Source organism: Notamacropus eugenii, chromosome 3 (genome assembly GCF_028372415.1).
Source record: "Notamacropus eugenii isolate mMacEug1 chromosome 3, mMacEug1.pri_v2, whole genome shotgun sequence".
NCBI classification, from domain to species: Eukaryota; Metazoa; Chordata; class Mammalia; order Diprotodontia; family Macropodidae; genus Notamacropus; species Notamacropus eugenii.
Window position 1 is genome coordinate 65,668,832 of NC_092874.1, and position 26,976 is coordinate 65,695,807.

At 38.2% G+C, this 26,976-nt stretch overlaps 1 protein-coding gene across 5 annotated transcripts in view; it reads right to left on the bottom strand.

Moving 5' to 3' along the window:
* Positions 1–1,954: 1,954 nt before the first annotated feature.
* The window catches only part of PRTFDC1 (phosphoribosyl transferase domain containing 1), a 96,781-nt gene continuing 71,759 nt past the window's right edge, over positions 1,955–26,976 (bottom strand). Inside the window, exons 4-10 of one of the 5 annotated variants that reach the window (XR_011976675.1) lie at positions 24,773–24,838; positions 11,115–11,132; positions 8,377–8,459; positions 7,822–7,868; positions 5,856–5,886; positions 4,986–5,062; positions 1,955–3,365 (exon numbers count right to left, since the gene is read on the bottom strand). Coding sequence is in view for 3 of the 5 variants with exons in the window: in XM_072651756.1 (XP_072507857.1) it covers positions 3,318–3,365; positions 4,986–5,062; positions 7,822–7,868; positions 8,377–8,459; positions 11,115–11,132; positions 24,773–24,838 (339 nt within the window). In the remaining 2 variants the exon portion in view is untranslated. Of the gene's footprint in view, positions 3,366–4,981; positions 5,063–5,694; positions 5,887–7,821; positions 7,869–8,376; positions 8,460–11,114; positions 11,133–24,772; positions 24,839–26,976 lie in introns of those variants that run through there. The other 4 variants (XM_072651756.1, XR_011976674.1, XM_072651753.1 and 1 more) reach the window with 4 other exon arrangements.

Genomic DNA, 26,976 nt, shown 5'->3' on the forward strand with positions numbered 1-26,976 from the left:
ATCTGGGGAAGGTAAGGTGGAAACTCACCTATCAGAGCCTAAGTTCCAATGGGAGGGACTAGCTGTGTTTACTTAGGTATAGAAAAATGATGTTAGAAGCAAGGTACCACATGGCAAAGGCAAGAGCCCAGTACAGGCACATAATTAAATCTTGTTGAAGGCATCTGCAGACTCTTCAGCAGATCTATGTCCCTGCTGGTTTTCGGAGGTTGACGAGAGACGAATGATTTACCCAGTTTTGTTGCTGTTGAATCAATTCAGTTGTGTCTGATGGTTCGTAACTGCATTTGGAGTTTTCTTGGCAAAGACACCAGTTTGCCATTTCCTTCTCCTGCTTATATTACAGATGAGGAAACTGGGGCAAACAGGGTTAGGTGACTTGCCCAGGGTTACATAGCCAGTAAATGTCCGAGGCCAGATTTGAATTCAGGAAGATGAATCTTCCTGTGACTCCTAGGTGCCCTGATTTATCCTGTACTTGTCACAGACAGGCCTGGAATTCAGATCTTCCTCAATTTAGTTCTGGTTCATTACACGCTAGGGAAGGGAATAAGCATGTATATAGTACCTACTAAGTGCAGGTTTGATGCTTACCACAATTCTTCAGGGGAAGTGTTCTTATTGTCCCTATTTTGCAGATGAAGAAACTGAATCAAAACAGAAGTTAAGTGACTTTCTCAGGGTCACACAACCAGTGTTTGAGTCAGGATTAAAATTCAGATTTTCCTGATTCCAGCATTCTATGTTCTGTGCCACCTAGTTGCTTCTCAGGACTTTGTCAGACTATTGATGGAGATGGAAAAAAATGCCAGAAAGGCCTGAAATTGGTATGATTATATACACATATATGTAGGTACACATATATGCATGGGTGTATATGTCCACACATATATGTGTAACATGTATTTTCATATATGTATAAACAAAATATACATCCTTTACTCTCTGCCCACGTTCACTACAAGCCAAAATACTCAGCATATTAATTTTGTAAAATTGATTAAAACTTTTAAATTCTAATTAAACCCATTGATTTTTATTAATATTGGTTCATATAAAGTACTTCATAAAACAAGGTCTTTGTAATGCATACTTTATGGATGTGTCCATGAATAAATGCAACAGTGAAAAGAAAATGTGCTTCTATGTCCTCCTGTGGCAGCTGATGAAGAGGCATCATTATAGATAATGACACTTATTCTATTTCTTTGGACACAGCTGTCCCACTTTACATCTCCTACTGATATTCTATGAAATTGGCCAAATGAGTTCAGTCACCATCAAGCCCTAGCTGAGACGCACAGGACTTCTAGAGCACAGGACTGAGAGGAATTCTCATTGCTGGGTTCTCCCCCTGGGATGGTTGGGTGTGGTTTGTTTTCTTCTGTGACTGGAACAGGGATACACAGGAAAAAATCTTCTTTTACAACCTAAATTCCATGTTCTTATAAACAAACTGAAGCAGCAGGGAAGGCCAGCAAGGAGGAGAATACATTCTATAGTAAGCCTTTGCTTAGGGATTGCATACATTGGAGCTTATCCAGGTTGAAGAAAAAATGAAAATAATGCCTTAGAGTAGGTATATACTGAAATATATTCAGGCCACTGGCCCAAATACACACTTTTTAAAAGGTTAGATGTGTTTATGTACACATATATATACATATACAATATATTCACAATGTATAATATATATTTATATGGAACTATAAAACATGACATGAACTACAGATAGAAATATAATATGAAGTATATAATAGATTTATATAATATTCACTAGGTTTGTATATAATATAGAATGTATTATATATAATAGGTTTATATATGTTATATATTATATAATAGATTTACATGTAACACTATATATATAGATATATGTGTATATATAGGTCTGTATATATTACATATGAAAGCAACAACACGGGAATGGGAAAAATGATAAACAGTTAAGAAGTATAACAAATTTTCTTATTCTTTATTAGTTTAAAAGAAGTCAGAGCTTAACAATAATGTGCCTCATAGGGTTCTGAACAAAGCAAAGGCTACTTAGTTATTTATGCTGAGACAGCTTCTTTCAGGAAGTGAAGGAGAACAGTGTATTGGCACTCGAAAGCTGATTTTCCATTAAACTCCCTTGTAAATTAGGGAAAAGATCTTGTAAAAAGGCAGAAGAAGTTGTGAAGTCGGCTTGCTTTTTGGGATCACTTGCTTGTTACTCATAACAAAATTTCTTTTATTGAAACTGAGCTCTTGCATTCCCATTTATGACAATGTGTGTGTGCGCGTGTGCGTGCGTGTGTGTGTGCATGTGTGTGTGTCCAGGGAAGCTCATCCTTGGATATAAAAGAGAGAAAAATTGAAACTAGCATTGGAATAATTTCAACATAAGCAGACTTCTACTTGATTAGCTCCAAGCGTGGAAATATACATGTGAATGGAGCTGTCTTCTCTACTCCAGGTCTGGTCATTTGCTCATGGATCACTCAAATCAAGGAACAGAGCTTAGAAATGAAAGCCTCACTGGCATTGTGTTTTTTTCTAATTAAAATTCAGTGTATTAAACACAGTTGAGCACGTCTGTGCATACTCAACATGCCTCTGTCACATCTTGGAAGTTCAAATTGAGAGTGCCATGTAAAGGCTCATTTCATAGTGTCATTAAGATTCAGCCTACCCCTGAGGTTCTGAAAGGTTTTGACAAAGCAGATGATAATGGCCTGTCAGAAATGTGCAAACACATAAATATATATTAAACTGCCTTTCCCCTCCCCCCCTTCCTTTTGGGTACAGGAGTATGTGTGCATCCCAGCCTTATGGGCTCAGATCTCAAGGAATATGATTCATCTTTCAGTTTGGGACCAGAAAGAAAAAAAAAGCCAGGATACTGTAAGTGAAAAATAAAATAAAATAAATTGAGCAACTAGAAGATGGGGGTGGGGCATTTCAGGGAAAAGCAGTGAGCCCAAAGGATTATCCAGGCCGTAAAAGGTGGGAGCATAAAGGCAGACAGAAGTTGTGAGTCACAAGGTGGAGTGTTTGACTTGGAACAAACCAAGCAAAAGACATGCCTTATATTTCATGATAAAGACATGCTAGTTGACATGTTATGATCCCTGAAAAGAATGCTTTCAGATGAAATCACTTTTTAATATCCTAATACATGAAAATGCCTGCAGAGTCAAATTTCACACACACACACACACACACACACACACACACACATACATATTCTAACTTCTTGATTGTAGTCAAAGGCATAGGATAATTAGGGAGCTGAGGAAATTCACGAATTTTCAGGTGGTGAGAACATTACTTCTTTAGACTCGATATTTCACTTTGCCTTGTTCACTGATCACACATATATGCTGAAACAACAGTATTTTAAGATAAATTAGGCACACAGTAAATAGAGAAGCACAGGTAAACATCTTCCATAAATAACAGAAGCAGCAACCTTATAATCAATAATTATTTTTAAAAATATATGCAAAATCTGCATATGTGAGTCATTTGATTGCCAGATCATTCATGTTCTACACTCTGATTTCTAGGCAGTCCTGGGCTCTGACAACGGAATCCAGAAGGGCCCTGGTGGAGGTGCAAGGTCTCATTTTGTGAAATTGACATCTACTCTTCCTGCAGCCCCACCTGATAGGAAATAATGATGCTGAACAGAGCACAGACTCTTGTCCAACACTTTTCAGGTAGGTGGCATGTCCCTTAAGGGCAGGAGGGAAATGTCATGTTATTCCCATCATTGACATGAGTTCTAAAACTTGGTTATTAGGATATACCAGAGGGCAGAGTATATGACTAGAAGGATTGAGAGATAATACACCAATCCCTAGTTTACCTCAGGGCACCTATTTGTTCAGCTGTCAAACAAAGTAATAATGACTTCTGTTCACCTGCATTTCTGGTATTTTTTTCTAGACTTATAATTTTTATTATTATAAGAATAATATTACATGATAGAATAAAATTACTATAGGGAATGCCAAGGGAGGGAACTCCCTCTACCAATATGGATCAACATCCTCTCTGAAACATATAGGTTTGGAGTTATCTGGGGCACTGAGAGGCTGTGACTTGCTCAGGGTTGCCCAGCTAATATATAGGTCTTTCGGCCTCACATCAGTTTTCTATCTATGGTACCATGCTGTCTTTTCATTAACTAAACAAAATATTTGGCAAGCTTTTAAAGTTTATTAGGGGAAAAAAAGGAATAAATCAATTAATATTTATTAAATGCCTGTTTTATGTCTGGCATACTGTTAGGCAAGGGGGATATGATGACAAAAATATATTTATTACATTTAAAATAATTTTTAGAAAATCTGGACCTGAGATTTCATCGGAATGGGGGAATTTCCAACGTGGAAATTATGTTTACTGATACATTTTAGCAATTCCTCTGCAACTTATAGTCTAGGAGACAGTATGGTGATATGAACAATGTGGTGAATTCAGAGTTGGAAAAACTTGGGTTCAATGCCTGCCTCCAATACTTACTACTGGAATGTCTATGGGCTAGTCACTTAGATTTTAAGCCTCAGTTTTCTCAACTACAAAATAGTGAAAATAATAGCATCTCCCTCCCAAGAAATGTTGTAAAGATCACATGAAATTATGTATGTAAACTGCTGTATCATCATTGTCATTGCCCTAGTTTCATTTTTGTTTTTGTATCTCCTGTGCCTGGTACACAGAGCAGATGCTTAATGAATACTTGTTAAATTGTTCTTGTTGTGGTTGTTTCCTAGGGGCTTATCCAAATGATTCATCCATAGTTACAAAGTTAATATGTGGCAAAATAACATTAGAACCCACATCTCCCTGACTCTAAGGCCAGCCTCTTTACCCCTCATTCCATGCATGGTACCTTTCATTTCTGTGATACTTTTCAAAATATCTCTGATAAAAGGAATGGAATCTAAACATTCTCAGTATGTTAGGAAATAAGCTATGAGCAACAAAAGACTTACATTGAGATCTTGGAAGTATTCATTGTAGTGTAAGGCATAGCCCACCACAAATAAATCTGGAATCTCAAATCCAATATCTTAATAGGAAAAGAAGACAAGAGAAGTAAAAATCTATGCTGTAAAAGGACTTTACAAACTCATTCTGTGTTCATATATTCATTTGCCAGAAGCAAGCTAGTGAAGTCATAAGGAATACACAGGCTTGGATGCAGCTCAATAGCAGCTTAGGTGACATGGTACACTTTGCGAGCAAAATCATATTGAAGAATTTCTCTGAACAGAGTAGAGAAAGAGCCAAGCACCTCAGTGAAGAATAAGCCAAATATGAGTTTTCTCACATAATGCTGTGAAAAAAGCAAGCATCAACTTAAATAAAGCTCTGATGGGCTCTACAAATGGCAGCCATTATTCTTGGAATGCTGCATGCATCAAGAAGAGGCTGGAATGCAGGAACTGTGAGGTAGTCCCACCATTGTACTTGGTCAAATTCAGGGCAGAGCCACCCAGGTGGGGAAAAGAGTTGGAAAACAAATCTGGTGGAGCAAGGTCAAAGGAAATGGGAGGATCCAGCCTGAAGAAGTGGACTGAGCATGGGATTCCTAAGGTCTGCAAGGAGGCAAGGGGTTAATAAGCACAAAAGCAGTTAGTACATTATCTCTCAAAAAGGGCAAGACTGGAGGAAACTAGCTTCAACTGCAGCATGAGAGATTTAGGTTAAGAATAGGAAGAACTTCCTGACAGGGAAGATTATTAGACACCAGGTTGGGTCACTCCAGTCTGAGTTGTGGAATCTCCTTCTGTGAAGGTCACATGTCCATGGTCTTGCCTGAAACGAAATGAATTCTCAAGGTCTCTTCCATTCCTACTGACCCTAAGTAAGCATGCAGCTCTGCATTGCAACCTAGGAGGAGGAGCACATGAGGATAAACATTAACAATCTTCCTAATGCACAGATCTGATCATGTCAGAACACTGTCTGAAAACCTCCAATGGCTCTACATTGGCTGCATGAGCTGGTTAGGGAGTATAGTGAACAGGGTATTGCACTTGGAGTCAGAAAGACCTGAGTTCAAATCCTGGCTCAGATATATAATAGCTGTGTGACCCTGGGAGAGTAATTTTATTTCTCAGTCTCAGTTTCTTCATGTATAAAATAGTTATAATAGTAGCACCTAAAGTGCAATATAAATGCTAGTGATTAAATGCTCTACCAAAAAAAAAGGTCAGATTCTTAGCTCAACACTGAAGGCCATCCATCTTAAGGTACTAATCTATCAATCTACCAATCACAGCTTTTCATCATGTCATTTTTCGTCATGCATCCCATACTTCAGCCAAACATGGCTCTTCATCACTCCACAAACATTCTGAGCTCTCCCACCTTCAAGCTTTTGGTCACACTATTCCAGCCACATGGAGTTCCCTCATTCTCCATCTCAACCTGATGAAATCCCAGCCATCCTTCAAGGCCCAGCTTAAATTCACCTCTTCCAGGAAACCTTCATTGATCCACCACCTCCCCTGCACCCATTTGGACATATTCAGATCATTCAGATGCAATTGTTTGCATTTTCTTATGTACCCATTATAGTCTATTTTGTACTAAACATCTTATGTCGTCTATTATTTTCTAAAACTCCTGATGGTAAGTTACAGGTCTTATTGATGTTTGTATCAATCAACCAACCAATAAGCATTTATTGAGCATCACCTGTATGCCAGTGCTGGACACTTGACATGAGGCTTAGTGTGCTATTTATTAATGTTTACTGAACTCAAATGCTATGTGATCATACTTTTCAGAAACCCTAGTTATTTTTACTAGAATGTAAATAAGAAAATGTTTTAGTCTTGAAAAAAATTGTTTTTGGTTTAAAGGGAGTCATTTGATGTCACTGGCATGTTCCCCATCCATACCGTACTTCCCCTGCTCTAATGTTTATTCAGCTTGCTGACCAAAACCTCGGCCAAATTATGTCAGGGACTTCACAGCAAACATAACTTGTAAAAATCAAGTCATGGCCATTCTACATTATATGACATCCCAGATACCATTTGACTGAGGGAAAATAGGGTCATTTTTACAGATGTTATAATGAATCATTGGATTGCAAATTTATTTTTTTCAGGCTTCTGACCTGCCTATAACTTGTGGAAGAATTAGAGAGTTGCATTCTATGAAGAGAAAGTTCATCTCCTGGATAGCATGTTCTGAGAGCCAAGGCCTATGAGGATACTTTTTAGAGTTATTTTTCCCTTTTCCTGATTTTATGCAATTTTAAAAAATTGGCCAAAGGGCCAATCTGGGAGGAATTTTCCTTCCAGATTTTATCAAAAGACAGTCAAAAAATACTTTACTACTATATTATTTTTGTTTTGTAATAGTTTCTAAATTGCCATTTGAGTAAACCTTACCACATTTATACTTTTTTCCCTATGGATGATCAATGGAGATAATAACTGAAGAGGTGGGGCTCTAGTCTGTCCTGTTCACACAGGTAGCAACCCACCCAAGGAAGATCTTAGAAGGAGCGTGCCATTGTCATCACTTGAGTTATTATCACACTACCTCTTTGGAACAAAGTTATGATATAAACCCAAGAATAGTGATAAATGAACAAGTTCAACAGCCCCTACAAAGATAGAAATGTGCAGACTGGGAATCTGCCACTGAAAGGATCCCCCATCATCATGTTGTGGGCCCATCCTCCCTGAGAGGCAGCTGGAGCCATCAGAGGGACATAGTGGTTCTGCTGGACCTACACACCTTCTGCTAGAACATGAGCATAGAATAGCATTGACTGATAGTCCAAAGATTCTCCAGAAGAGTACTTACAGTCAGGTTGAAAGCCATCACTTCCAGGAGATCTCTTCACCAACAAACTACCATTAAAAAGAGGTAACATGTTATGAGTAGCTGAAATAACATGTCTTTGGATGGCAGTACTATTTGCAATCTTTAATTTGCATTTCATGCCACCCCACACCTAGGACCTACAGAATTATCATGGTCATCTAGGAGTCATAAGAATCTTTTCCTTTCTTTTCTATTCTTATTATTGCTTCTTCTTGTATCATGAGCATGATTTCTCCACTGAAGGAAGGAAGTAGGGTACTATCTCTAGGATTACCTAAGCTACTTCTAGAAAGGGCCAAAGAGTGGGTGGTAGGTAGAGAAGGGATCCAGAAGGTACAGAATAATGTTTTCCCATCCCTTCCCTCATCATTAGCCTAGGAGTTAAGGGGACTATTTTTTTTTTAATGTTATGGCCAATCACAGACTTCCTTGGGACAAAGGATCATGGGTAAGACATCCACATTAAGCCAGGGCACCTTGGCTTACTTTTAAAAACAGGAAAGAATAGACTTTGACTGTGAATTTCAGACTTACCTTGCCACCTTAATCATGTTGGGCTTGTATTTTTCTATTTTGCCAAGCAGAGACTTCATGGTCCTCCCACTTCCAACAATATCCTTTATGAAAAGGACATAGGTACATTCAACATCATTTTTCCCTTATAATGATGTGCTATGATTAAGAATATTATCAAGAGAGTGAGAGGGTGGGGAGTTGGCTTGCTGATATATTTGAAGGCTTTTACTTCTCCCTGTGAGCTAAGGGTCGAAAAAAGCTACTCTTTGAAGCCTTAGGCTGTTATCGTGAAGGGCTAAATGCAATCTTTGGATATGCATGTGTGGTTTCCCTCCGATTAGGATGGGAGCTGTGGGTGCATTTTCAGGGGCTAAATTTGGCCTGGAGGTTACAGGGGACAATACAATGCACATGAATTTTCATGGACATACTCTTTACATTTGAATACCCTCAAAATATAAACACCTCCCCCACCTCCTCAGTCTCATTTAGGGAAGGATTCTGTGACTACAGAAGCTAGAGGTCTGGAAAGCAGCTGGTGACTGGGAGTGAACTGGGAGGTGGGGGTGGGTGGGCACAACTGCACTTGGCTGGGGATCATCACTGATGATGACCTGAGGCACAATTAAAGCAAAAGAGCCCACAGAAACTTAAAAAAAAGGCAGAAGTAAGCTGTCAATTACTGATTGGTGAAACAAAAGATTTGTATCCCAGCAGCCTGTGTTGAGCAGCTTTTTGGAATGGAGGACACTTCATAAATTTTGTTGAAAAATAGTGGGAAAAAAAATTATATATGTGTGTGTGTGTGTGTGTGTGTGTGTGTGTGTGTGACATACATAGGCAATCGTGGGGCAATCCCTTAGAATACTTTCTCAACAAAGTTGATTTCAGAACTATATGTGGTTCATTGAAAATATCTGCCTATGGTTACTCTAACAGACCAAGGGTTCTTACGTTTTGTTTTGTTTTGTTTTTGGTGTCATGGACCCCTTTTGACCATCAGTGTGGTAAAGCCTGTGTTTTGAAATGCATAAAATAAAATTCATAGGATAAAATCTTTTTACAAAACCAAAACCAAACAAACAGACCAAAAAAATTCGCAAATCTCAGGTTAATAACCCTTGCTCTAGACAGTAGTATTTTTTTCCTTTTTGGACAAGTGTGTCACAATTTCCCTCTCAGCTGGCCAATGGATGAATAGCCTCTCCCAGAACTCTGGAAGCTGAGTCTTAGAGGGGAGAGGATATAGGACAGAGAGCACAAGCTTAAAATAAGAAAACTTGGGCTCCCTCAGCCCTGTCATTAGACTGCTGTTGCTTGTCTTTCATTCTTGAAGAGGATCAATGACATTAAGAAGGTGGTGTGTTGACTTGTAAGTGAATTAGATTTAAGTGAAGCACAGCTGTGCAAAGTCACCAGCCTCACTCTCTCCTCCAGAGTCATCACAGTCCAGTGATAAGACACAGATCACGACTGGAGATGGCTCCTTCCCTATTACTAACTAGATGTGAGATTGCATAGGGACTTCTTCAGCTGTAAAATAGAAATGCTCTTGCATATATCACATTGGGGCAGCTAAGTACAGCAGTGAACAGAATGCAAAGCCTGGAGTCAGGAACACTCGAATTCAAATCTGGCTTCAGACACTTACTAGCTGTGTGATCCTGGACAAGTCACTTAACTCTGTTTGCCTCAGTTTTCTCATCTGTAAAATGAGCGGCAGAAGGAAATAGCAAACAACTCCAGTATCCTTGACAAGAAAACCCCAAACGTGATCACAAAGAGTCTGAAAACAACTGAGCAACAACTTGCATAGTTGTTGTAAAGATCAAATGAGTCAATAGAAGCAAAAGCACTTAGAGAAAGGATAAGGTGGCTCATTTGCTGCCTGTATGACCTTAAGCATGTCACTTAACTCCTTTAGCTCTCAGTTTTCTCATTTATAAAACGAGGGACTTGGAAGAGATGGTCTCTAATGTACTATCCAACTCTAAATTCCATGATCCAAAAGCAAAGTATTCTTTTTGAAAAAAAAAAAAAACAAACCCAACAAACCTGTCTTGTACATAGTAGAAATTTTTTCTTTTAAATTAAATTTTACTTAATTTTTGGATCTACATATTTTCCTTCTCATTCTTCCCCTTCACTGAGGAGACAAGAAAACCACACTTCAGTTACAAACATGTACAGTCAAACAAAACAAATTCCTAGTTGAAAATGTCCAAAAAGGTCTCAGTCTGTATCTGAGTCTATCACATCTCAAACAAGAGGTTGGTAGCAGCACATACTAGACATTTAATCAGTTTCCTGATAATGGAAACTTACATTTGTATGACAGTTGATCATTTGTAATGCATTTTCACATTCACTACCCCATTTGATGCTAACAGAAATGCTATTAGGCAAGTAAGGTGGATGGATATCATTACCTCAGTTAATTGATGAGAAAACTGAGCATGATTAGGATTAAGTGATTTGTAAAGGTAACTTTGGAAGCTATGGAATTAGGACAGTCTATCAATAAATCAATTGATTAGAATACAAGTCTTCTTGTTCCCAAGCAACCATGAGAAATTCTGAGCTATTTAAGGACAGCAATTAGATCTGTACCATCTTGTTCTATAGAATCCAAGTAACAGCTAGTATACAATGGGAATCCAATAGCCACTTGGAGATTGGGGACACAGTGCTAAGTTAAAAACTCACCGTAACAATCTGCCAACTATCAAAAACTGGATGGGGACAAGTTAGCTTACCTCCACAATGAGTACATTCTGAAAAAGACAAATAAAACACAGTTATTCAGAACACAATTTGAAGAGCTATCTAGCCTTTTTGGTTCCATTTTAAACCCAACAATTTGCTCCAGTTCTGTCTCTACAGCCGAAAACCCTGTTAAGTGTATGGGTCTATGACCCAGTTACTCCAGACACAGCAAGGGCCATTCTGGGTGTTTCATGGATGTGTGCCAACCCAAATCAATGCAGCTGGAATAGGAGTAGGATTTCCCCAGGTCCTTAGCAGAAACTGTTTTTTTTGTCTTTTTTAACCTTCTTTTATCCCCAGTGTGAGAAACATGGTTGTAGGGATCGTAGCACTTCCCAGCCAGGGTCAGAGAGTTAGCCTAGATTAGCTTCCACTGTCCATTGCTTCCCAGGTAGCATGGCTTTAGGAGAATTCACATGATATGCCCCTTATCACAGCTGTGGGGATCACAGGGCTTCCCAGGCAAGGACAGGGAGTTAGCCCAGGATGAGGTGCCACTGCCCATTGCTTCCCTTTTCAGAGTGCCCTCTGGAAGACCCATGTGATAGACCCATTCTCACTGAAAGAATTAAGAGACAGAGTGGGCAGAGAAAGATGTTTATTTTTACACTTCTCCCAAAAAAGTCTGTGGTGCTCGCTGGGAACACCCACATCTTTGGAGTGAGGTTATACAGTTCTGTCCTTCCAGGTGGAGTTAGGGTTAGTCAGATTTCTCAAATTCCTCACTTGATTTCCTTACATTCCTTCCTTATGCAGATAACATAGGTGTGGTAATGAGGCTAGGGTCTGAGCTCCCCTTTTGTAGAGCTTCCTCCCAGAGGCCAAGATGTGCTTGACTATCATCCCTGCAGAACAGGTTACGCAAGCTTATCTTATCACAAGCTCCCATCATCCTAGGAGTTTTACTATTTTTGAAGAACATTTGTGGAATCAAAATGAGGACAAAAACAATATTCCTTCTTACACTAGTGCTTAGAACTGTCCCTGGTACCTAAGTACTTAATACATACTTGTTGACTTAATTGGACTTGACTTGTCACCATATACTCTGGATACTAAACAGATTCATATAATCTCAGAGTTAGAAGGGTCCTCAGAGATGAGTTAGTCACCTCATCTAATTTGCACCTGAACAGGATAACCAGCTGCCATCCATCCTATAGTAAAAAGGAATCCACTACCCCAGGCACAGCTCATGCTACTTTTGGACATCTTGAATTGGCAGGAAGTTTTTTCTTATGTTGAACCTATCTGCCTTAATATAATGTCCATCAGTGCTGTCCTATGGGACCAAATATAAAGAGTCTAATCTCTTTCTACTCAACAGCCTTAGAAAAACTGAAAATTATCTACCTTGTTCCCCCTCTGAACTTTCTCTTCTCCAGGTAGAAAATCTCCAGTTTCTTCAATTAATCTTCACAGGCCATGGTATCTATTCTTACCCAGCTTGTATGAATTTTCTTAAAATTTAGCATACAGAACCAAGTATGATGCTCCAGATATTGTCAAACTAAGTAGAGTACAGGGGAACTATCACCTTATTGGTTCTCTTAATATAACCTAGCAATAAGTTTGCTTTTTGACTGCTAGAACATACTGTTGGCTCATATTGAGTTTACAATCCACTAAAATCCTTAGATTTTTTCGTAATTAAAAAAAATTCCTGCCTAAGTTGTATCAAATACTTGTAGAGCTTTTTTTTTTTTAAATCCCGAATGAAAGACTTTGTATCTATCCCTGTTAGATTAGACCTAGTATTCTAGCCTACCAAGAGTGTTTTGGGATCTTGTCTGTAGCCAATAAGTTAACCATCTAGCTAAGCTTTCATAAACATGTGGGCTATATCTTTACCCAAGTTGTTGATGAAACTAGCATAGGGCCAAGGACATAACGATGCTCCACTAGAACCCGCCCTCCAAGATGACACCAACACATTGACTACTCTTTGGGTTTGGTCAAAAATGCCAAATCCCTATAGCTAGTAGATAAGGCATTAGACCTGGAGTCAGGAAGACCTGAATTCACATGCAGCCTCAGATACTTACCGTGTGGGAAAATCACTTAGCCTGTTTGCCTCAGTTTCCTCAACTGTAAAATGGCAGTAATAATAACACCTACCTCCAGGGTTTTGAGGATCAAATGGTACCTCGCACATTATAGGAACTATAGATTATTAATAATAGTAACTTCTAACACTAGTGTTTACTTGTCACTATATACTCTGCATACTAAACAGATTCATATAATCTCAGAGTTATCATTTAGCCCACATCTTTACAGTTAGCTCACAACTTCAACAAGAAGTTGATCAAATATCTCGCAAAATTCAGTTTTGCTTTGCCTATGGCATCCCCCTTCTCTACCAACCTAATAACTTTGTCAAAAAAGGAAATGAGGTTAGGCTGGCATGACAATTCAACAAACATATTTAGTTAAGCAGCTATTTGATGAAGCCATGCTAACTCTTACTGGCCACCACTTTCCTTTTCGAAATCTCACAAACCATTTCTTTAATAATGTACTTGAAAGCAGGGGTTCTTAACCTTTTTTGTGTGGTGTCATGGACCCCTCTGGAAATCTGGTAAAACTTATGAGGCCCTTCTCAGAATCATGTTGTTAAATGCATAAAATAAAATACAGAAAATTATGAAGGAAACTGATTATATTGAAATGTAATTATTTAAATTTTTTTTAAGAAAAACAATTTCATAGACCCCAGTTGGGAACCCTTGTTCTAGAGATTTTGCCAGGAATCAAAGTTAAGTTCAAAGACTATAGATTGAAGAATCCACATTTTTCCTTTTTTATAAAAAAAAAATGGATGATATTTGACTATATTCAATTTTGTGGCACCTCTCCCAATCTGACTTCTTTAAGAAAAAAAAAGGATCTTTTGTTTTTATATCTCCTATATTTTCCATAAGATAGTTACCTCTTATGAAATATTAAAAGAATAAAGAAAGATAAAAATTAAATAACACACTGAAAATGTCTGATGTATGCAGTGCTCCATAGTCATAGTTCCCCACCTCTGCAAAGAAGCAGGGGGAAGGGACTTCCTCTAGCTCTTCTACGGGACCAAATTTGGTCAATATAATTTTATAGAATTCAATTGTTTTCCTGTTGTTCTTTCCTTTGACATTATTGCAATTATATATATATATATATATGTATGTATGTATATATATATGTATGTATATATATACATATATGTATGTATGTGTATATATATATATATATATATATACATATATATATATACTGTATACCAAAAGTCATGGTGCAGTATTAAGCTTTAACATATAAATATATATTAAATATAAATATGTCTAAATATATAAATAACATGAACTTACAAAAATATCATTTGAAAGTTTGAGTAGGTTTTTTTATACTAGCGAATTTGGAATAACAAAATTAAAATTTTTGTCTTAAGATTCTCAGATTGAATATGGCAAACATGGAAGCAAAAAGTCAACAGCACTCTCTGTTTAGCTGAACTCAAGTCCACAAGAACAGTAAGAAGAAAATTTGCCTCCCAATATAAGATGGAGGATTGCTATAGAGGTTTAATTAATAATTGGGTAAAAAAAAAGTAAGAAAATGGTTCAATTCACAACAAGACTAGATCCAGGAGATGCCAAGCAAGTGAAGAGACTGTGGCTGAAATTGAGAAGACATTTGAACAGAAGAATCTCCTTAAAATTAGAGTGTTCTGTGTTGACTGAATTGTATATTCCCAAAACCATAGTGCATAGAATTCTAATAGTAAAACTCCAAAAACATATTTACAAGGTTACAATTGTTCAAGATGCTACAAAGAGAGGCTTACTATGCAAAATTAGAATTCTGTTAGCTGATGAAAAAATAGAAAATTCCAATGATGATCTTGACAAGTTGACTGATGAAGCAACTTTCTACCTAAGTAGCAAATTTAACCCTCACAACTGGCACATTAAGATTACAGGAAAGCCTTATTAGCAGGTTTGGTGAGCCATTATTTTTTGAAGAATATGCAGCCAACGGCGAATCTCACTTAGCAGTTCTTGAAAACTGTTAAATAACATCATTTTTCTTTCAACAAGATGGGGCACCCTCTTATTATGAATGGCCTGTGACACTTACTGGATGACATTTTCTCTAACCAATGGATCAGTAGAGGTGTTCCTCTTGCTTGGCCACCTTGGTCATCTGATCTATATCCATTAGACTTTTTCTTATTATTAAAATTAGGTCATATTAAAATGGTAATGCATGCATCAAAACTTCATTCTTTGGATACTCTTAAGGCTGGGACTACCAATGGAATCTTTTCAATCACTAAGCAGCAGTTAATGAAAGTTTTCACAAAGTTTGAAATGAGCAGTGTATAGCACAAGTTCATGGTTATGTTGAATTTTAATAAAAACATATCAATATTTTAAAATTAAAATAACTGAATGGTTTTGTGAATTTATGGCATTTATACTTCTGAAATTAAAGCTTAAAACTGCATTAAGACTTTTGGGGCACCCCATATTGTTTCCTGGTCTTATTTCAATTGGCATTAGTTTATTTGGGTCTCCCCAAAGTTGTCCATATTCATCATACTTGTTTCTTACAAGCATGGTAATATTCTACTGCCTTTATGTATCATAATTTGTTTAGCCATTTCCTGGTCAGTAGGTACCAGAATGGTTGGACAAATTCACAGCTCTACCAACAGTACACTAATGTGCCTATCTGTCCAAATCTCTCCAACATTGACTGTTTTCATCTTTTGCTATCTTTACCAATTTGCTCATCTAGAAGTCTTGATTTGCATTTCTAATATTACTGATTCAGAGCATTCTTTCATATGGTTGCTAAAAGTTTTCGATTCTTCTTCTGAGAAAGGTTTTTTTTTCGTATCCTTTGACCACTTGGGTTTTCGGTTTTGCCTCTTTCTGTTAAGTGACTGTATATTTTCCATTCTTTCTGAGTTTTCAAAGATCACAGACCAACAACATTTGGAGTTCATCTGGAGTATAAAAGACTACTAAGACTGTCATCTAGATAAGAAGCCAAGATGAATCTCAGTAATGTAGACAGTGCCTCTGGCTTTATCAGGGATTCAGGTATAAAATCCCCAACTCTCAAGAGATACTGAGATTGTGCAGGATTCAATTTTAGCACCTTTGATCCAACATCTTAGAGAAGAATATCCTGCAGATATTTAGAGAACAAGGGAATTTAATTGGGAAAGTGTGGATGATCAGGAGATAAATGAATAGCCTTGCTGGAAGTGGGGGAAAAAGCTATTATCTTTTATCTTTCCTCCAAGTCTTTAATTTCTTAGTAGTTACTGCATGTTAAATATGTTCACTGCATCAAATTAAATTGAATTATGATATACCACTGCAGTTAATTACGAGGGTCTGACAGCTCCAGATATGGTGGATTCCAACCTCCCTACCCCTGTCTGCCTCCAGATTTCTGGCTAAATCAAAAGGAAAGCCAGCAATGAATTAAGTGCAAGAACATTGGATCAGAAACCAGAACAGATGGGTTCTTGTTTTGGATCTACCACTTAGTTGGTATGGGAATGTGGACAAGTGACTTAACCTTTGTGAGTCTCATCTACAAAATGGGGGCAGTAACATAACACCATACTTCTCCTGTAGAGTTGTGAAAATCAGATGATAAAATGAATGCAAATTGTTAAATGTTATAAAAATGGAAGCTATTATTAGCCCTCAGATGCCAAGGGGGCCTCAGGGAGATTAAATCACAATTTAGCAAGTGATTTGTCCTCATTTTTATTCATTTCTCTCAGTGAATAATGCTAGTAATTCCTTTCATATTTTTGCTTGTCTTTAACATTTTTCCCCTCCCCAGACTGAACTATATCTATTTTCAGTTACTTTTTGAAGTTCACTTCCAAGGCTCCTAAGTGTTTTCAATTTTGAGTGGGCAACCTTTTGAAATTCTGTTCAAAACTTACTGTACCTTCTCCAACACTTCCAATCTCATATTATGCTTACTGTATCTCAGCTGTTTGCCAGTAACTGAATAATCTCATCACACCTAGCTCATTTCCTCACAGAAAGCCTAGTAAAATCTCCAGCCTATTGGCGTGAAGGCAAAGTTTTCTGGGGAACCAAAAATATTTTTTCTCTGAATCTTTTTCTTTCCTTGCTATTTCAGGATCTAGGCTCAAACTTGTACTACAAAATAGGTATATGCAAATCACAACTATTTCCTAAAAATAGGTTATTCAAAAATCTTTGAAGACACTAAAAAATTTCTGATATTTGATTTTCTTAATTTAGTCTACCATTGTGGCATGTCACTCAGCTGGTTTAGAACAAAAATGTTTATAGTCAGGGCATAAACCCACTTTTTTGGGGTGGGGAGGCAATTAGGGTTAAGTGATTTGCCCAGGGTCACATAGCTAGTAAGTGTCTGAGGTCACATTTGAACTCAGGTTCTCCTGATTTCAGGGCCAGCGCTCTATGGACTTCACCACCTAGCTGCCCCTCACCTTTTAAAGCCTTTTATAACCTGCCCCAAACCCAAACCTTCTGCCCCAGTCTTTTTTTTTTTGAAGTTATGGGGTTAAGTTACTTGCCCAGGGTCACACAGTTAGTGGGTGTCTGAGACTGGATACAAACACACTTTTTAAGTTTAATGTGCAATATTAACATTTCTTCCATCATATTCTGAAGTCTAGATGGTCAACAGTACAATAAATCAAGCCCAGCTATCAATTGGGGAATGGCTGAACAAGTTGTGGTACATGAATGTAATGGAATACTATTGTGCTGTAAGAAATGATGAACAGGAAGACTTCAGAGAGGCCTGGAAGGGCTTATATGAACTGATACTGAGTGAAAGGAGCAAAACCAGGAGAACTTTGTACACAGCAACAACCACAGTGTGCGAGGAATTTTTCTGGTAGACTTAGCCCTTCACAGCAATGCAAGGACCTAAAGCATTCCCAAAGGACTCCTGAGGTAAAATGCCATCCACACCCAGAGAAAGAACTATGGAACTGGTTCACAGAATGAAGCAGAGTATTTTCTCTTGTGTTATGTTTTGTTTTGTTTGGGTTTTTCTCATGATTTCTCCCATTCATTTTAATTCTTCCATGCAACACGACTAATGTGAAATGTGTTTAATAAGAATGTATGTGTAGAACTCATGTAAGGTTGCTGCCGTCTTGGGGAGGGAGGGGGAGAAAAATCTAAGACTTATGGAAGTGATTGTAGAAAACTGAAAACAAATACATGCAATAATAATGATAATAAAAGAAAAATCAAGCCCTGATTTACAATATTTGGAATTTCCAAGCTGTAAATGCTCACACTGAAAATTGAACAACCAGTGCTCCAGAGCCGGCGTGAGCTTGCCCCTGTCTGTAACCATCTTGCATATGGTGAGAAAACTCTAGCAGTTATTATTTACACGCAAACAGAAAGAGTAACTACCAGCCATATTACCTGCAAATATGATGGATGACTTTAAATATGTATGTATAGATCATATATGTTATGCTATACATTTGTGTATTATGGAAAATGCAGATCACCGTCTCATTTCTCTGATCATCCTAAGAGTTGTAATATTCTTGTCAATAAGCATTTATTAAGCACCCACTGTGTGCCAGGCAGTGTGCTAAGGGCTGGGGATACAATAGAGGCAAAAGACAATCCTGGCTCTTGAAGAGCAAGAAGTCTAATGGGGTGAGACATCCCTGAGAGTGTGGGGTGTTCCTACTGCTGAGGAAATTCTCAGCCGAGTAAGAGAAACAATGAGAAGGAATGATTGAAATAGTTACTAACACAACTACGGCCAAAAAAATTTGGCAGGTTCAGAGGCTTCATTCTGGCACTGGATTATAAACTTGCTTGGATTAATTAAAACACCCAAACCCAACCCCGGCATTTTGCTCTTAACCCACACATCTGTGCTCTCAGGCAGCCAGATCTGGGCATTGTTTGCATGCGTTCAGTTTATCCTTGATTTTCAGAGGTTCCCCCACCCCCCTCAGATACGGACATGATTTTCTTGCTCCAACAGATACACTGGTTTTGCACTGTGCCAGAATTAAACTAACCCCTAAAAACATAAAAATGATTTGCAGGAGCACAATGTGCAGACAGCGTGAACACCTACAGAAAACTGCTTTTACCAATGTGAGCTAAAGAGGCCATTTATCTGAATTGTTAAAGGTTCCATTTCTTCAACAGCACTGACCTATTTAAACCTATGACTCAGACGGACTTCCATGTGAGTATCTTTTTCCATATTGTAAGAAAAAAAGAGCCCTGCACTGTACAGGGCTTTCTTCTCATTAAATACTCTATTTTATTAGAAGAAGGACTTATATTAGTGCTTTCATATAGTGAGTGTGAGATTTATCATCATGGCATTTCAGAGTTGGGAGGGATCCCAAGGGTCCCTGGCCATGGACTTGTCTTCTTTACCTGGAAAAGGAAGATTCTCTTCTTTTTAAATTTCCCATTTTTTTCTTCTTGAATTTCAGACTTCAGGAAACTTGAAGTTATTCCCCTCTTTTTTTTTTTAGTGGGGTTAGGGGAAGATGTCTTTTCCTACTCTTGGCTGGTTCTCTCAGTTGAAGTGATTCTTCTAGCCACATATGGTGGCTTACACAGGCCAACTCTTCTTACTTGTGAAGTTGGCTTCTCCATCCTATGAACCTAAGTTCACCTATGGGCCCCTTAGTTTCTTTAGACCATGTGGCCTATGCTCATGCCACACCTGAGCAAAATGTCACTTTCTACCATCATCATGGGTTTCTCATCAGATGGAGTCCTCATTCCATGGATGGAAAAATGATTCTTGTGAGTTATTTTCTTTTTTTTTTTTATCCCAATTAAATAAAAATATTTGATTATCTTCTGCCTAGCCTCTTCCAAAATCAAAGAACAACCCAATTCTATTGATTTTTCCTTTGAAAAGCTTTCAATGTCCCTTTCTTCATCATTATTATATATTATTATAATAGGTTGTACTGAATTTGGGAAACTACATAGCTCCTTCAGGGACCTCAAGCTGATCTCAATCTGATCAAAGTCTATCTTTTTAACAATAACATTTTCCTGGTGATGCTACATAGCTTCGAATCATGCAATGCAATCTCACAAAAAACAAAACAGAAAGATATCCAAAGAGTTTCAGAGGGACTGATGGTGCTCGTATAAATAGGGTTGGGCATTCTACTAAAGATGACTTGCACATATGGAGTTGATGCAAAAAAAAAAAAAATAGCACCAAGGAAATGGATCTTCAAAAAAGGTGTGAAAATGAAGTCAAGATTTAGATAGATCAGCCTTAATCAAGATTTATCAAGTGCCTTCTACGTGTTAAGTGCTAAGGTTACAAAAAGAGGCAAAAGATAGTCCCTACCCTCAAGAAATTTACAATACAAGGGGGGGAGAGACAACATGCAACAAATATATACAAAGCAGGATAAATCGAACATAATTAGCACTCGAATTAAGAGAGGTCAAGGAAGGCTTCCTACGGAAGGTGAGATTTTAGTTGGCACTTAGAGGAAGCCAAGGAAGTCAGCAGTCAGAGCGGAGGGAGGACACAGGGGACAGCCAGAGAGAACTCGAAAATGAGAGATGGAGTGTTTTGTTCATGGAACATCTATGCGGCCAGTGTCACTGGAGTTCTGTGAATCATCTCTAAGTTGGTGAACGCTCTGATGACACCGAGGTCACTGTGGATCTGTCACTTTTCCCTGGTTGGCCCTCATGCCTGACTCTCCTTTCTAGTCTTGACCTTGAGGTCCTTTGAGTTTCAGCTGAAATCCCATCTTCTGGAAGATGCCTTTCCCAGTTTCCCTCAATACCCTTCCTCTGAGATTACCTCCAATTTACCCTGTATATATCATTTGGGCATAGTTCTTTGAATACTGTCTCCATAGTTATAATTTGAGCTCCCTGAGGGCTGGGACTATTTTTTTTGTCTGTCTGTTTTTTGCTTTTATTTGTGTCTTTAAGGCCTGGGATGGACCTGGAACATAGTAAATACTTAATAAATGCTGGTTGACTGGATTTGACTTGACTCCCTGGGACTGAGGGTGATTGACTGTATGGCAGGGTTAGCACATGCTCGTCTCATATCATATTTCTTAACAATAGCTTGATTTGACCTCTTAGTAGTGAGATGATCTCTACGTTGGCTTATGTTTGACTTATGGAGGTGCTGCGTAGACAGATATGTCTGTGCCTCTAGGCAGTAGTATAAACTTTTCACCTCTGGTCCTTTCCACTCTAGTTCTAGACTGGCCTACATATGCCAATGGCTGGGGCATGTGCCAACATGTGCCAATGACCTGGGCAACCATGACTGCAGAGGCAGTGGCAGGGGACAAGATAGAGACAGAAGGCTTTAGTTAATATTAAATGATTGCACTGTGACCAGGTCCTCCTATGTTTTCAAAAAGGAATTTGTTTTGTTGTTTTGTTTTGATGAGGAAAACTATTTTAGGAAAATGTGACATCATCCTGGTAGAAATGAGAGGGAAACAATAGCTTTATGGGATTGTAACATTTTAAATCTGGAAAGAGCCTTTGGGAATCACCTACTCTAATCATCTCATTTTTCAGATGAGGAAAATGAAACCTAGGGAGGGAAAATGACTTGAACATCAAGGCATTCGGGTCAATTCAACAAGTATTTTCTTAATTGCTTGCTTTTTGCAAGGTTTTATGCTAGGTGCTAGGGATACAAAGACAAATGAAATAGTCCTTGCCCTCAGTGAACTTAAACTTTATTGGGAGATATGGCACCGACAGAGATAAATAGAGTAAACTAATTAGTATTTATATATCATTTTAAGGTTGACAAAGAGTATTTCACGTTATCTCACTGGATCCTCAGAGCCACCCTGGGAGGTATTATTATCCCCACTTTGTGGATAGGAAACTGAGGGGTTAAAAACTTGTCCAGGATCACAAAACTGGTTTTGAACTTAATAATGAGGCAGCTGGGGGGCACAGTGGATAGAATAGTGGAAGACCTGAGTTCAAATATGACCCCAGACACTGCCTATGGTGTGACCCTGTACAAATCACCTAACCTCCCTCTGCTTCAGTTTCCTCATCTCTAAAGTAGGGATAATAATAGCACCTATACCCCAGGGTTGTTGTGAGGATAAAATGAGATAGTGTTTGTAAATTATTTTGCAAACTTTGAAGTACTATGTTAATGTTAGCGATTATTAATAGGGTATCAGTATACTGATACAATAATTTTTTTAAAAATTCAATTTTGTTTTATTTTAAGGTCCACAATCTCTCTTTTCCATCTCCTACCATTCACCTTATAGGATATCCATTCAAATATGTATAGACAAACAAAACAAATTCCATCAGTGGCCAAGTGAAAAAAAAGTCTCAACCTACTACAGCAAATTAATTCAGACTATTCACTGGAAGATTAAATACTGAAGCTGAAGCTTAAATACTTTGTCCACATAACAAAGATGAGACTCATTGGAAAAGACTGACTCTAAAGTTGTGAAAGATTGAAAACAAAAGAAAAACGGGATGGCAGAGGATGAGATGGATAGGTAGAGTCATGAAAGCAATGAACATAAGTTTGCACAGATTTCTGGAGATAGTGGAGGATAGAAGGGCACGGTGGGCATGGGATCGTGAAGAATCGGACATAAATAAATCATTGAACAACAGCGACTCCTGCAAAAAGTTGTTGACTTCAGTTCCACCACCTGCAAAATGAAGGTGGTTGACTGGATGATCTTATAGGTTCTTAGTAGTAACGAGGGAGGTTCTTTGAGGCTAGGGATTATTTCACTCATATTTTTTGATTCCCCAGTTCCTAGTGTGCTGACCAGAATATGGTGGAGGCTTAATAAGTACTTGTTGATTGACTGACTGAGAAATGCATTTTCTAATCAAGACTGATGTATGACAGGGAAATAATTCCAGCATTTGGTCCTCATTCTATTTGGTTCCTAGCTTTAGAAATGGGAGGGGCTTTGGAGATGCTCTTTTCCAAGGCTTTCATTGTTCAGCAGAGGAAAACGAGGCTCAGTACAAGTGATTTGCCCAAGGTCATTGAGCTAGTGAGGAGCTTGACCTTGAACCTATGTTCTCTGACTCCAAATTCTGTCCTCTGTCCCGCATACTATGCTGATTAGTTCATTCATTTGGGGGATCAAGGAAGAAAGGCTAAGCTGTTTTCAATCAAAACCCTTGATTCTCTGCTGTTACTCTAATGTTACTATGCATTTTCAAAATATTAAATGTGGCTGCTCCTTCATTTCTCCATCAAAGCACTGGTTACGCAAGAAGAAAAACCACAAAAATGGAAGATTAAACCTTGTGTATTAGCCTGCTCCATTTTGCTTAAAAAGCTGAAGTTGCTCAGGGATAATGACTACAAGGTATAAGTGAGCCCAGTCTAAAACAAACAAAGACTGCACTGCTTTCATTCACAGCAAGCTAGCCTTACGGGTCACATTCCTCAGAGACCATCTGCTTTATGGAACAATTCTTCCTTCCTGTTTGTATATTTTTGCTGGAATCAAAACAGCTTTTTCACTTATTGCTAAGCATATGAAATCAAAGCTATCAGGTTTGGGACTCCATTTCCAGACTGGGGGTGGTTCTCCCATGACCTCATGGTTGGCATAGCCCACCCTACCTCACACACATCTGTTTGGCTTTTTTTTTTAAGGGAAGAGGAGAAGGAGAAGTGGTTGACGAGACTCTCCCTCCCCCAGCTGACAAGGCAGAGAACAAAGAGCTAGGAACTTTTCCTATTCCATCACAATCCTATGTAGAATTGAATTTTGTACTAAGGAACAAAAGTATTAAATCCTTCAAGGGCTTTTCTTTTGATGAAGCTGAAATGTTGGGCAGCTAAGTGGCACAGTGGATAGAGCACTGGGCTTGGAATCCGGAAGACTCCTCTTCCTGAGTTCAAATTCAGTCTCAGACACTTACTAACTGTGTGACCCTGGGCAAGTCACTCAACCCTGTTTGCCTCATTTCCTCATCTGTAAAATGAACTGGAGAAGGAAATAGCGAACCATTACAGTATCCTTGCCAAGAAAACCCCAAAGAGGGTCATGACTGAAACAATTTATTAACAATAACAATCTGAAACATTCTTATGGTAACTGTCATCAAAATCCCTAGGTGCTGACACACAGACAGTGAGGAGATTAAAGGGAAATGGCTCACTTTCACATGCTTAACCAGGGATGTGATTGAGTACTGGAATCAAAGGAACCTAGGTTCAAGTCCTGTTTCTGTAACAGAATGACCTTGGGCAAATCTTTTATTTCTCCGGGCATCAGTTTCTTCATCTGTCAATTAGAGGTTTTGGACTAAAAGATCTGAAAAGTCCCTGAAGCTCTAAATTATAATGCCATGAACAAAGAACATTCCTAGTTTTGAATGGAGATAGGAAAAAAGCTCAGATAGTCAAAGGTCTGCATCTTGTCCTCAAAGAATTCTAAAATAAGCGCATTATAAAAGAAATACTCTTACAAGCATTCACATCTCTAATTTACCTGAAATGGATTTTTTAAAAAACTGGGAAAGATGTGTGAAATTAAGTACAGTAAGTATTAATATCTTTTCTATAATATCAGTATTCAGAGAAACAAATTGAACGGACATACCTTGCCAGCTAGTTCAGAAAAGTCATCCCCTCCACTTATCTGCATATCATCCAAGGATTGGTCATTCTTTAAAAAAGAAAAGAAAAGAAATATTCAAATGAATAAAAAACCCAACAACTTCAAAACACCATTTTGGGGGTTTGTCAGTTAATAATGAGTCATCAAAGACTAGGAATAGTTGATCCACAATGTTCCATAGTTCTAAAGAGGTAGAAGAAAGCGCTCTGCCTGACTCCATGAACATCATACCTCCTCCAAGAAAATCTCATCCCCTGAAATCTCATCACTGTATAGACAGGTTCCATTTCTGACACATTGTCCATTTCCTTCAGTAGCCTCTCCCCTCTGATGGGAAGGCTGGAGGGAGGAGTAATGAAATCTTCCCAAAGCCTTTGGAACTTTCCAGGTAACTCTTCATTTTCTACCAGTGGGTGTGCTTGGTTTTGACTCCACAGACATTATTGTGCCCCCTACTCAGATGCCCTTTGGTGATCCTCTCTTTTCAGCTTTCTTTTGTGCATTATCTTCCTCCATAAGATTGTAAAGTCTGTGAGGGCAGGGACTATCTTTTTCTTGTGTCTCTAACTTTATAGCACAGTGCCTGGAACGTAGAAAGCTTTTAATAAATATTTTTTGAATTGAAATAATAGCATCTTTTATAGACATAAGACTCTTCCTTTTCCTGCAGTGAATGTGATAAGTATCCTACAAAGCTTAGATTTTTAATCTGGATTCCCCAAGCTCCCGAAGGGCTCCAGGTATATATTTGGGGTATCTGAATTTAAAAAAAATTGATAAGAATATTTCAATATAATTGGTTTCTTTTGTAATTCTATGTATTTGATTTTATACCTTTAAAACATGATTTTGAGAAAGTGTTTATACGCTTCACTAGACTGCCAAAGGAGTTCATAACCCAATAAAGGTTAAGAAACCTTGCTTTTGAGTCTGTGAAAGGAGGCAGTGTGTAGGGGAAAGTGAAGACAGGAAGAGACATAGACTAAGTTTGGAGAGAAAGGACTGTGGAGGTATCCTAAGTCTACTTTAGAGCCCTCTTGTTCTTATATAATCAATCAACAAGCATTTCTTGAGCAATTATCATATGCCTGACACTGTGCTAAGTTCTGGGGATACAAAATAAACATCTAAGAAGAGTCTCTGTCCTCAAGGAGTTTATACTCTGGGGGGGAGGAGATAACATGTAAATAAATAGGGGCATACAAAATACATAAAATAAAGGAAGGTAACCTCAGAGAGGGAGTGATTGATTTTTTCCTTGGTCAGGAGGGAATGTGGAAGAGTTAGTTAGCTCATCCTGAGGCAGTTAGGTGGTTCAGAGGATAGAGCACCATGCCCAGAATCAGGAAGATCTGTGTTCAAATCTCTCCTCAGATACTTAGTAGCTATGTGACCTCGGGCAAGGCACTTAACCCCTATTTACCTCAGTTCTTCATCTATAAAATGGGAATATACTTCAGAAGGAAATGGCAAATCACTCCAGTATTTTTGCCAGGAAAACCTCATGGATCTGGGATCAGGAAGCGTCAGACATGAGTAAACAACTAAACCACAGCAACAAAAGTCACCCTTAAAACTTGTTACTGTGTGCTCTGATGGCTGATGGGAGTTGGGACTTGAGCTAGGGATGAAGATTATATTCCGAAGGAAAGATCCCTAGATTTGGAGTCATATGACCTGAAATCCCAGCTTTTCTGCTTACTGACTGTGCGACCTCAGACAAGTCACCTAACTTGAGACTGGATAATCTCTGAAGTTAATAAATAAATAATATAAATAGATATATTTTATAAATATAAGTATTTTATACATATCAATGTAAACAAATAATAAAGATAATCTCTAGGTCTAGCTCTATGCTCTAGCTGGAGGCAGGGCAGGGGCACAGCAAAAGAATCTTAGGGGAAAACCACATATAGGCATAACAAACCCAAGTAAAGTATGTAGATTTAGTGAAATGTTCAAGGAAGTCACAGAAATTTAGTCATACGTCGGAAGATATCTTCAGAAGACAGTTTGGAAATCACTGATCTCGAAAGGTGATATCTCTAGGAACTGAACAAAACCTACACAAATCATATACTAATGAGCCACTAGGAAGGGTCATTTTTCACATACTGGACTGTTCTCTTAGATAAAGGCTTTAGAAAAACAGGACCAAGACAAAGTAAATATCCTGTCCCTTT